The sequence below is a fragment of the Lampetra fluviatilis genome, chromosome 72 (genome assembly GCF_964198595.1).
Source record: "Lampetra fluviatilis chromosome 72, kcLamFluv1.1, whole genome shotgun sequence".
Classification (NCBI taxonomy): Eukaryota; Metazoa; Chordata; class Hyperoartia; order Petromyzontiformes; family Petromyzontidae; genus Lampetra; species Lampetra fluviatilis.
The window spans coordinates 401,494-414,122 of NC_136346.1; the positions used below are offsets into that span (position 1 = coordinate 401,494).

A 12,629-nucleotide genomic window follows, 5' to 3' on the forward strand; every position below is an offset into this window, starting at 1 on the left:
GTAAACATCAACATCATCTACATGGTCAACATCAACATCATCTACATGGTCAACATCAACATCATCTACATGGTCAACATCAACATCATCTACTTGGTCAACATCAACATCATCTACATGGTCAACATCAACATCATCTACATGGTCAACATCAACATCATCTACATGGTCAACATCAACATCATCTACATGGTCAACATCAACATCATCTACATGGTAAACATCAACATCATCTACATGGTCAACATCAACATCATCTACTTGGTCAACATCAACATCATCTACATGGTCAACATCAACATCATCTACATGGTCAACATCAACATCATCTACATGGTCAACATCATCATCATCTACATGGTCAACATCAACATCATCTACATGGTCAACATCAACATCATCTACATGGTCAACATCAACATCATCTACATGGTCAACATCATCATCATCTACATGGTCAACATCAACATCATCTACATGGTCAACATCAACATCATCTACATGGTCAACATCAACATCATCTACATGGTCAACATCGACATCATCTACATGGTCAACATCAACATCGTCGTCACACCGATCGACGCAGCAGCATTATCAGAGACGGTGGTGGTGGTGATGTTGATGGCGTTGGTGGATGTGGATTTGGTGGTTGTGGATTTGGTGATGGTGATTGTGTGTCGGTGGTGGTTGTGGTGGTAGTGACGGTGGTGGTAGTGATGGTGGTTGTGGTGGTAGTGACGATGGTTGTGGTGGTAGTGACGGTGGTTGTGGTGGTAGTGACGGTGGTTGTGGTGGTAGTGGTAGTGACGGTGGTGGTAGTGACGGTGGTGGTAGTGACGGTGGTGGTAGTGACGGTGGTGGTAGTGACGGTGGTGGTAGTGACGGTGGCGGTAGTGACGGTGGTGGTGATGGTAGTGATGGTGGTTGTGGTGGTAGTGACGGTGGTGGTAGTGACGGTGGTGGTAGTGACGGTGGCGGTAGTGACGGTGGTGGTGATGGTAGTGATGGTGGTTGTGGTGGTAGTGACGATGGTTGTGGTGGTAGTGACGGTGGTTGTGGTGGTAGTGACGGTGGTTGTGGTGGTAGTGGTAGTGACGGTGGTGGTAGTGACGGTGGTGGTAGTGACGGTGGTGGTAGTGACGGTGGTGGTAGTGACGGTGGTGGTAGTGACGGTGGCGGTAGTGACGGTGGTGGTGATGGTAGTGATGGTGGTTGTGGTGGTAGTGACGGTGGTGGTGGTAGTGATGGTGGTGGTAGTGGTGGTAGTATCGGTGCTTGTGGTGGTGCTTGTGGTGGTAGTGACGGTGGTGGTAGTGATGGTGGTTGTGGTGGTAGTGACGATGGTTGTGGTGGTAGTGACGGTGGTTGTGGTGGTAGTGGTAGTGACGGTGGTGGTAGTGACGGTGGTGGTAGTGACGGTGGCGGTAGTGACGGTGGTGGTGATGGTAGTGATGGTGGTTGTGGTGGTAGTGACGGTGGTTGTGGTGGTAGTGACGGTGGTTGTGGTGGTAGTGGTAGTGACGGTGGTGGTAGTGACGGTGGTGGTAGTGACGGTGGTGGTAGTGACGGTGGTGGTAGTGACGGTGGCGGTAGTGACGGTGGTGGTGATGGTAGTGATGGTGGTTGTGGTGGTAGTGACGGTGGTGGTGGTAGTGATGGTGGTGGTAGTGGTGGTAGTATCGGTGCTTGTGGTGGTGCTTGTGGTGGTAGTGATGGTGATGGTAGTGATGGTGGTAGCGACGGTGGCGGTAGTGCTTGTGGTGGTAGTGACGGTGGTTGTGGTGCTTGTGGTGGTAGTGATGGTGGTAGTGACGGTGGCGGTAGTGCTTGTGGTGCTAGTGACGGTGGTAGTGATGGTAGTGTCGGTGCTTGTGGTGGTGGTTGTGGTGGTAGTGATGGTGGTTGTGGTGCTTGTGGTGCTTGTGCCGCTGTCGCCGCGCTCATCCTCGGTGGCGCAAGGCCTTCCGCAGGTCGCGGTAGAAGCCGGTGAGCGCCGACGCCATCGCGGCGTCCACCAGGGCACGCGGCAGGAGGCCTCGCAGGTCGGTGTGCACGTAGCCAGTCAGCTCGCAGACGGTGCCACCATCACCGCCACCACCGCCACCACCACCACCACCACCGGCACCGCCACCACCGCCACCGCCACCACCGCCACCGCCACCACCATCACCGCCATCACCGGCACCACCACCATCGCCATCACCGGCACCGCGGCAGAACCAGCCGCACGGGTGGTTGAAGCCGCGCACAAGCCTCCGCTTTGACGACTGCGTCGAGGGGAGATCGACGCTAACGCCTGGCACCCCGAGTCAGGGGGGGGGGGGGGGATGGGGGTGGGAAGGGAGATTTGCATTGTCAGATTTGCATGTTTGATTGGCATCACGAATTGGCATGTTGGTTATTTGTGGCTGAATTAGTAGATCTGATTTGCATGCACCGCTTTACACGATGGGTTTGCGTAGATGTGCTGGTGGTGTTGGTGGTGGTTGTGGTGGTGATTGTGGTGTTGGTGGTGATTGTGGTGTTGGTGGTGGTGTTGATTGTGGTGTTGGTGGTGGTGTTGATTGTGGTGTTGGTGGTGGTGATTGTGGTGTTGGTGGCGGTGGTGATTGTGGTGGTGGTGGTGTTGGCGGTGATTGTGGTGTTGGTGGCGGTGGTGATGCTGGTGGTGTTGGTGGTATTCGTGGTGATGGTATTGGTGGTGTCAGTGGTGATTGTGGTGTTGGTGGCGGTGGTTGTGGTGGTAGTGACGGTGGTTGTGGTGGTAGTGACGGTGGTGATGGTGTTTTTGGTGGTCCGGCAAAAAAACCCTATCACCTCGTCTGTGCCGGAGGGTAACGCTGAGGTGGAGCTGATCAATGCCATGGGGGGAATGGCCAATCCAAATTCGCTTATAGCCACCACCGCGATCAATGGAGGCTCTGGATGGGTGCGAGGCACTGGTAAACCCCTCCACCATTAATTCAAGGACCACAAAAACACGTGTTAAACATCTAACTAAGCTTGTGCCGGAGACCCCGGGGGGACAGGCGTCTATGACGTCTCCTGGCCAAAGCCCATTTGGCGGAGCCAGGAGACTGGTTCTCTACCCTGGGAGTTCCTCAATGAATGGTAAAAAGCCACTGAGTGGCCAAGTGGAATGTCTAAATGGTAACTACGGAGGAGAGGCTGCCACTCCTCTGTCGGGAGCTGGACCGGTACCGCCTGGATCTCTGTGGCATTCAGGAGGTCCGGTGGACCGGCTTTGGCTCCTGCCACCATGAGGGGTGGACAGTCCTCTACTCGGGGCAGGAGACTGCTAAACAACAAGCTACCTGGTCTGTCGCTCCACACGAAGCTTCAGGTCTTCTCGACCACCGTCATTCCCTCCCTTCTCTATGCTTGCGAAACGTGGACCCCCCTAATGAAACATCTTCACCGGTTAGAAACATTCAGGCTGGCCCTGCCTACGATCCATCCTGGGTTTAACCTGCAGGCTGGATTGTGTGAGGAGCTCACAAATCCTTGAAAGATCTGGACAAAGTCCTATCGGTGAGCTCCTCCGGCAGGCAAGGCTGCGTTGGCTGGGCCATGTAGCCCGCATGCCCAGCCACCGCATGCCTAGACAGCTTTTTATCGGCCAGATCGAGGGGGCTAAACGGGCGCGGCACGGGCTAGAGAGGAGATGGAATGATGTGGTACAGGAGGACGTGGAGCTGAGTGGACTTGCCGATGGCCGGTACCAGCGGTGTCAAGATCGGCCTCAGTGGAGGAGGCTCGTGAAGGACGCTACTGGGCAGTTGGAGGCAGTCGCCCTCCAACAACAACGGAGGGCGGAGGAGCGACGCTCACAACAACGAGCGGAGCGCCGGGCGGATAAAACAGCAAGTTGGCACAGTAGGGGGCACAGGTGGTGCATCAGCCAGTCATCTCAGTCAACCCAAAGCACCTGCTGGGTCTGCCCCGTGACCTCCTGCCAGCGGGCGTTTGAAACTTCATGTGGCCTTAGCGTGCACCTAGCCTGGCACGAGCGCCGTGGTGATATCACCTCCACGTCGTGGCAAATGACGGTTGTTGTTGTTGTTGGCGGTGGTGGTCGTAGTGGTGTTGATGGTGTGGTGTTGATGGTCGTGTTGTTGATGGTGGTGTGATGATGGTGGTGGTGTTGATGGTGTGGTGTTGATGGACGTGTTGTTGATGGTGGTGTGTTGATGGCGGTGGTGGTGTTGATGGCGGTGGTGGTGTTGTTGATGGCGGTGGTGGTGTTGTTGATGGCGGTGGTGGTGTTGTTGATGGTGGTGTTGGTGGTGGTGTTGGTGGTAGTGGTGGTGCTGTTGATGGCGGTGGTGGTCGTGGTGTTGTTGATGGTGGTGTTGTTGATGGTGTTGTTGATGGCGGTGGTGGTGTTGTTGATGGCGGTGGTGGTGTTGTTGATGGTGGTGTTGGTGGTGGTGTTGGTGGTAGTGGTGGTGCTGTTGATGGCGGTGGTGGTCGTGGTGTTGTTGATGGTGTTGTTGTTGATGGTGGTGTTGATGGTGTTGGTGTTGTTGGTGGTGTTGGTGTTGATGATGGTGGTGTTGATGGTGGTGATGTTGGTGTTGATGGTGTTGGTGTTGATGATGGTGGTGTTGATGGTGGTGGTGTTGATGGTGGTGATGTTGGTGTTGATGGTGGTGGTGTTGATGGTGGTGATGTTGATGGTGGTGTTGATGGTGTTGGTGTTGTTGGTGGTGTTGGTGGTGTTGGTGGTGCCAGCGCTGGGCATACCGCAGGTGAGAAAGCCGTGACTCCTGTTGAGTGGCGTGCGGGGGAGGTCCATGGTGGTGTAAGAGAGGTCCACGAACTCGCGTGGGGCGATGGTGTTCCACAGTTGGCCGGCTGTCGTGTAGCGTGCGATGCAAGTGTCCTGCGGTCATCAACATCATCAACATCATCGTCATCATCGTCATCAACATCATCAACATCAACGTCATCAACGTCAACATCGTCAACATCGTGATCAGCATCATCATCCTCATTGTCAACATCGTCAACTTCGTCAACATCGTCATCATCGTTATTCTGTTCCGCAGCAGAAACTCTATTAAGGAGCTTCATGCCAATGTGGAAGTCTCTGTGTGAGTCTGTGCGTCTCTGTGTGGTGAGTCTATGGGTCTCTGTGTGGTGAGTCTGTGGGTCTCTGTGTGGTGAGTCTGTGGGTCTCTGTGTGAGTCTGTGGGTCTCTGTGTGGTGAGTCTGTGGGTCTCTGTGTGGTGAGTCTGTGGGTCTCTGTGTGGTGAGTCTGTGGGTCTCTGTGTGATGAGTCTGTGGGTCTCTGTGTGGTGAGTCTGTGGGTCTCTGTGTGGTGAGTCTGTGGGTCTCTGTGTGATGAGTCTGTGGGTCTCTGTGTGGTGAGTCTGTGGGTCTCTGTGTGGTGAGTCTCTGGGTCTCTGTGTGGTGAGTCTGTGGGTCTCTGTGTGGTGAGTCTGTGGGTCTCTGTGTGGTGAGTCTGTGGGTCTCTGTGTGGTGAGTCTGTGGGTCTCTGTGTGGTGAGTCTGTGGGTCTCTGTGTGATGAGTCTGTGGGTCTCTGTGTGGTGAGTCTGTGGGTCTCTGTGTGGTGAGTCTGTGGGTCTCTGTGTGGTGAGTCTGTGGGTCTCTGTGTGGTGAGTCTGTGGGTCTCTGTGTGGTGAGTCTGTGGGTCTCTGTGTGATGAGTCTGTGAGTCTCTGTGTGGTGAGTCTGTGGGTCTCTGTGTGGTGAGTCTGTGGGTCTCTGTGTGGTGAGTCTGTGGGTCTCTGTGTGGTGAGTCTATGGGTCTCTGTGTGAGTCTCTGTGTGAGTGAGTCTATGGGTCTCTATGTGTGTGAGTCTATGGGTCACTCACCGGGCCCGCGACCTCCGTGACCTCCATGTCCGTCACGATGCTGTCCCAGCGCCGGCGGAGATCCCCGGGACGGATCATCTCGACGACGGCGGACGGCACCGCCGGTACCCGTCCCAGCGTCTTGTAGCTGCGCAACAGGCAAAGACCCCCAGGTAGCCTCGGCTTCTTCAACACACCGTCGGGGCAAAGTGCTGCGAGTGGTGGTGGGTGGGTGAGTGGGTGAGTGGGTGGCTGGGTGGGTGGGTGGGTGAGTGGGTGGGTGGGTGACTGGGTGACTGGGTGGGTGGCTGGGTGGGTGAGTGGGTGGGTGAGTGGGTGGGTGGGTGGGTGGGTGAGTGGGTGAGTGGGTGAGTGGGTGGGTGGGTGGGTGGGTGAGTGGGTGGGTGGGAGGGTGGGTGGGTGACTGGGTGGCTGGGTGGGTGGGTGGGTGAGTGAGTGGGTGGGTGAGTGGGTGGGTGAGTGGGTGGGTGGGTGGCTGGGTGGGTGGGTGGCGTGGTGGGTGGGTGGGTGGGTGGGAGGGTGAGTGGGTGGGAGGGTGAGTGGGTGGGAGGGTGAGTGGGTGGGAGGGTGAGTGGGTGAGTGGGTGGGTGAGTGGGTGGGTGGGTGGCTGGGTGGGTGGCATGGTGGGTGGGTGGGTGAGTGGGTGGAGCGAGTGGGTGGGTGAGTGGGTGGGTGAGTGGCTGGGTGGGTGGGTGAGTGGGTGGGTGAGTGGGTGGGTGGGTGAGTGGGTGGGTGACTGGGTGGGTGGGTGGGTGACTGGGTGGGTGGGTGGGTGACTGGGTGGGTGGGTGGGTGGGTGACTGGGTGGGTGGGTGGGTGAGTGGGTGGGTGGGTGAGTGGGTGGGTGAGTGGGTGGGTGGGTGACTGGGTGACTGGGTGGGTGGCTGGGTGGGTGAGTGGGTGGGTGAGTGGGTGGGTGAGTGGGTGAGTGGGTGGGAGGGTGAGTGGGTGGGTGGGTGACTGGGTGGGTGGGTGACTGGGTGGGTGAGTGAGTGAGTGGGTGGGTGAGTGGGTGGGTGGGTGAGTGGGTGGGTGAGTGGGTGGGTGGGTGACTGGGTGACTGGGTGGGTGGCTGGGTGGGTGAGTGGGTGGGTGAGTGGGTGGGTGAGTGGGTGAGTGGGTGGGTGGGTGAGTGGGTGGGTGGGAGGGTGGGTGGGTGGGTGGGTGACTGGGTGGCTGGGTGGGTGAGTGGGTGGGTGAGTGGGTGGGTGAGTGGGTGGGTGGGTGGCTAGGTGGGTGGGTGGGAGGGTGAGTGGGTGGGAGGGTGAGTGGGTGGGTGAGTGGGTGAGTGGGTGGGTGAGTGGGTGGGTGGGTGAGTGGGTGGGTGGGTGGCTGGGTGGGTGGGTGGCATGGTGGGTGGGTGGGTGGGTGAGTGGGTGAGTGGGTGAGTGGGTGGGTGAGTGGGTGGGTGAGTGGCTGGGTGGGTGGGTGAGTGGGTGGGTGAGTGGGTGAGTGGGTGGGTGGGTGAGTGGGTGGCTGGGTGGGTGGGTGGCTGGGTGGGTGGCTGGGTGGGTGGGTGGCTGGGTGGGTGGGTGGCTGGGTGGGTGGGTGGCTGGGTGGGTGGGTGAGTGGGTGGGAGGGTGAGTGGGTGGCTGGGTGGGTGGGTGGCTGGGTGACTGGGTGGGTGGCTGGGTGGGTGAGTGGGTGGGTGAGTGGGTGGGTGAGTGGGTGAGTGGGTGGGTGGGTGAGTGGGTGGGTGGGTGACTGGGTGGGTGGGTGACTGGGTGGGTGAGTGAGTGAGTGAGTGGGTGGGTGAGTGGGTGGGTGGGTGAGTGGGTGGGTGAGTGGGTGGGTGGGTGACTGGGTGGGTGGCTGGGTGGGTGAGTGGGTGGGTGAGTGGGTGGGTGAGTGGGTGGGTGGGTGGGTGAGTGGGTGGGTGGGAGGGTGGGTGGGTGACTGGGTGGCTGGGTGGGTGGGTGAGTGGGTGGGTGAGTGGGTGGGTGGGTGAGTGGGTGGGTGAGTGGGTGGGTGGGTGGCTAGGTGGGTGGGTGGGAGGGTGAGTGGGTGGGAGGGTGAGTGGGTGTGTGAGTGGGTGAGTGGGTGAGTGGGTGAGTGGGTGGGTGAGTGGGTGGGTGGGTGGCTGGGTGGGTGGGTGGCATGGTGAGTGAGTGGGTGGGTGAGTGGCTGGGTGGGTGGGTGAGTGGGTGGGTGAGTGGGTGGGTGGGTGGGTGAGTGGGTGGCTGGGTGGGTGGGTGGCTGGGTGGGTGGGTGGGTGGCTGGGTGGGTGGGTGGGTGGCTGGGTGGGTGGGTGGGTGGGTGGCTGGGTGGGTGGGTGGCTGGGTGGGTGGGTGAGTGAGTGGGTGGGTGAGTGGCTGGGTGGGTGGGTGAGTGGGTGGGTGAGTGAGTGGGTGGGTGAGTGGGTGGCTGGGTGGGTGGGTGGCTGGGTGGGTGGGTGAGTGGGTGGGTGGGTGAGTGGGTGGGTGGGTGGGTGAGTGGGTGGGTGGGTGAGTGGGTGGGAGGGTGAGTGGGTGGGTGGGTGAGTGGGTGGGTGGGTGGGAGGGTGGGTGGCTGGGTGTGTGGCTGATGCTTACAGGTATCCTGGGAAGTGTTCCGATGGTCGTCGCCAGATGCTGACATCGCTCTGCGGAGGAAACCACAGCCAGAGCCGGATGGTCAGAGAGCCGGTCGCGGTGACTGGGTCACTACACTTTACACTACACTATACACTACACTACTATACACTACACTATACACTACACTACTATACACTACACTACTATACACTACACTACTATACACTACTATACACTACACTACTATACACTACTATACACTACACTATACACTACTATACACTACACTACTATACACTACACTACTATACACTACTATACACTACACTACTATACACTACACTATACACTACACTATACACTACACTACTATACACTACACTATACACTACACTACTATACACTACAGTATACACTACACTACTATACACTACACTATACACTACACTATACACTACACTACTATACACTACACTACTATACACTACACTATACACTACACTTTACACTATACTACTATACACTACACTTTACACTACACTACTATACACTACACTACTATACACTACACTATACACTACACTATACACTACACTATATACTACACTATACACTACACTACTATACACTACACTTTACACTACACTATACACTACACTTTACACTACACTTTACACTACACTATACACTACACTACTATACACTACACTATACACTACACTATACACTACACTACACTATACACTACACTACTATACACTACACCACTATACACTACACTATACACTACACTATACACTACACTATACACTACACTATATACTACACTATACACTACACTACTATACACTACACTTTACACTACACTTTACACTACACTTTACACTACACTTTACACTACACTACTATACACTACACTACTATACACTACACTATACACTACACTATACACTACACTACACACTACACTATACACTACACTACTACACACTACACTATACACTACACTACACTATACACTACACTATACACTACACTACTATACACTACACTATACACTACACTATACACTACACTATACACTACTATACACTACACTACTATACACTACACTTTACACTACACTATACACTACACTATACACTACACTACTATACACTACACTTTACACTAAACTATATACTACACTACTTTACACTACACTATATACTACACTACTATACACTACACTACTATACACTACACTATACACTACACTACTATACACTACACTATATACTACACTACTATACACTACACTATATACTACACTACTATACACTACACTACTATACACTACACTATACACTACACTATACACTACACTATACACTACACTACTATACACTACACTATACACTACACTATACACTACACTACACTTTACACTACACTATACACTACACACTACACTACACTTTACGCTACACTATACACTACACTATACACTACACTACACTTTACACTACACTATACACTACACTACACACTACACTACTATACACTACACTATACACTACACTATACACTACACTACACTTTACACTACACTATACACTACACTATACACTACACTACTATACACTACACTATACACTACACTATACACTACACACTACTTTATATTATCTTCTTGTTTCTTTCGGTAAAGTCGTCACGTAGAAGGGAAATAATAAAATAATAAAAATAAAACATTATAAAATACAATTCTCACGACGTTTCGGCCACAACGCAAGCAGCCATCCTCAGAGGGAGTATCTTTCAAGGGGGGATGGGGTGGGTGGTGTTCTCACGTGAAGTGTCACTGGTGATGTGGGTGGGTGGTGTTCTCACGAGAAGTGTCACTGGTGATGGGGGTGGGTGGTGTTCTCGCGTGAAGTGTCACTGGTGATGGGGTGGGTGGTGTCCTCACGTGAAGTGTCACTGGTGATGGGGTGGGTGGTGTCCTCACGTGAAGTGTCACTGGTGATGGGGTGGGTGGTGTCCTCACGTGAAGTGTCACTGGTGATGGGGTGGGTGGTGTCCTCACGTGAAGTGTCACTGGTGATGGGGTGGGTGGTGTCCTCACGTGAAGTGTCACTGGTGATGGGGTGGGTGGTGTCCTCACGTGAAGTGTCACTGGTGATGGGGTGGGTGGTGTCCTCACGTGAAGTGTCACTGGTGATGGGGTGGGTGGTGTCCTCACGTGAAGTGTCACTGGTGATGGGGTGGGTGGTGTCCTCACGTGAAGTGTCACTGGTGATGGGGGTGGGTGGTGTTCTCGCGTGAAGTGTCACTGGTGATGGGGTGGGTGGTGTCCTCACGTGAAGTGTCACTGGTGATGGGGTGGGTGGTGTCCTCACGTGAAGTGTCACTGGTGATGGGGTGGGTGGTGTCCTCACGTGAAGTGTCACTGGTGATGGGGTGGGTGGTGTCCTCACGTGAAGTGTCACTGGTGATGGGGTGGGTGGTGTCCTCACGTGAAGTGTCACTGGTGATGGGGTGGGTGGTGTCCTCACGTGAAGTGTCACTGGTGATGGGGTGGGTGGTGTCCTCACGTGAAGTGTCACTGGTGATGGGGGTGGGTGGTGTTCTCGCGTGAAGTGTCACTGGTGATGGGGTGGGTGGTGTCCTCACGTGAAGTGTCACTGGTGATGGGGTGGGTGGTGTCCTCACGTGAAGTGTCACTGGTGATGGGGTGGGTGGTGTCCTCACGTGAAGTGTCACTGGTGATGGGGGTGGGTGGTGTTCTCGCGTGAAGTGTCACTGGTGATGGGGGTGGGTGGTGTTCTCACGTGAAGTGTCACTGGTGATGGGGGTGGGTGGTGTTCTCGCGTGAAGTGTCACTGGTGATGGGGGTGGGTGGTGTTCTCGCGTGAAGTGTCACTGGTGATGGGGGTGGGTGGTGTTCTCACGTGAAGTGTCACTGGTGATGGGGTGGGTGGTGTTCTCACGTGAAGTGTCACTGATGATGGGGTGGGTGGTGTTCTCACGTGAAGTGTCACTGGTGATGGGGGTGGGTGGTGTTCTCACGTGAAGTGTCACTGGTGATGGGGTGGATGGTGTTCTCACGTGAAGTGTCACTGGTGATGGGGGTGGGTCGTGTTCTCACGTGAAGTGTCACTGGTGATGGGGTGGGTGGTGTTCTCACGTGAAGTGTCACTGGTGATGGGGGTGGGTGGTGTTCTCACGTGAAGTGTCACTGATGATGGGGGTGGATGGTGTTCTCACGTGAAGTGTCACTGGTGATGGGGTGGGTGGTGTTCTCACGTGAAGTGTCACTGGTGATGGGGTGGGTGGTGTTCTCACGTGAAGTGTCGCTGGTGATGTGGTGGGTGGTGTTCTCACGTGAAGTGTCACTGGTGATGGGGGTGGGTGGTGTTCTCACGTGAAGTGTCGCTGGTGATGGGGTGGGTGGTGTTCTCACGTGAAGTGTCACTGGTGATGCGGTGGGTGGTGTTCTCACGTGAAGTGTCGCTGGTGATGTGGTGGGTGGTGTTCTCACGTGAAGTGTCACTGGTGATGGGGGTGGGTGGTGTTCTCACGTGAAGTGTCGCTGGTGATGGGGTGGGTGGTGTTCTCACGTGACGTGTCACTGGTGATGGGGTGGGTGGTGTTCTCACGTGAAGTGTCACTGGTGATGGGGTGGGTGGTGTTCTCACGTGAAGTGTCACTGGTGATGGGGTGGGTGGTGTTCTCACGTGAAGTGTCACTGGTGATGGGGGGGGTGGTGTTCTCACGTGAAGTGTCACTGGTGGTGATGGGTGGGGTGGTGTCCTCACGTGAAGTGTCACTGGTGATGGGGGTGGGTGGTGTTCTCACGTGATGTGTCACTGGTGATGGGGGGTGGGTGGTGATCTCACGTGAAGTGTCACTGGTGATGGGGGTGGGTGGTGTTCTCACGTGAAGTGTCACTGGTGATGGGGGTGGGTGGTGTCCTCACGTGAAGTGTCACTGGTGATGTGGGGTGGGTGGTGTTCTCACGTGAAGTGTCACTGGTGATGGGGGTGGGTGGTGTTCTCACGTGAAGTGTCACTGGTGATGGGGTGGGTGGTGTTCTCACGTGAAGTGTCACTGGTGATGGGGTGGGTGGTGTTCTCGCGTGAAGTGTCACTGGTGATGGGGGTGGGTGGTGTTCTCACGTGAAGTGTCACTGGTGATGGGGTGGGTGGTGTTCTCGCGTGAAGTGTCACTGGTGATGGGGGTGGGTGGTGTTCTCACGTGAAGTGTCACTGGTGATGGGGTGGGTGGTGT

The 12,629-nt window shown here is 55.4% G+C and overlaps 1 protein-coding gene across 1 annotated transcript in view; it reads right to left on the reverse strand.

Moving 5' to 3' along the window:
* Positions 1-988: 988 nt before the first annotated feature.
* Positions 989-12,629, reverse strand: part of LOC144953142 (stAR-related lipid transfer protein 4-like) — a 14,294-nt gene continuing 2,653 nt past the window's right edge. The window contains exons 3-6 of the mRNA XM_078883708.1: positions 8,376-8,425; positions 5,845-5,971; positions 4,750-4,888; positions 989-2,299 (exon numbers count right to left, since the gene is read on the reverse strand). Of these exons, the coding sequence (XP_078739834.1) occupies positions 1,944-2,299; positions 4,750-4,888; positions 5,845-5,971; positions 8,376-8,425 (672 nt within the window). The 3' untranslated portion in view covers positions 989-1,943. The remainder of the gene's footprint in view (positions 2,300-4,749; positions 4,889-5,844; positions 5,972-8,375; positions 8,426-12,629) is intronic.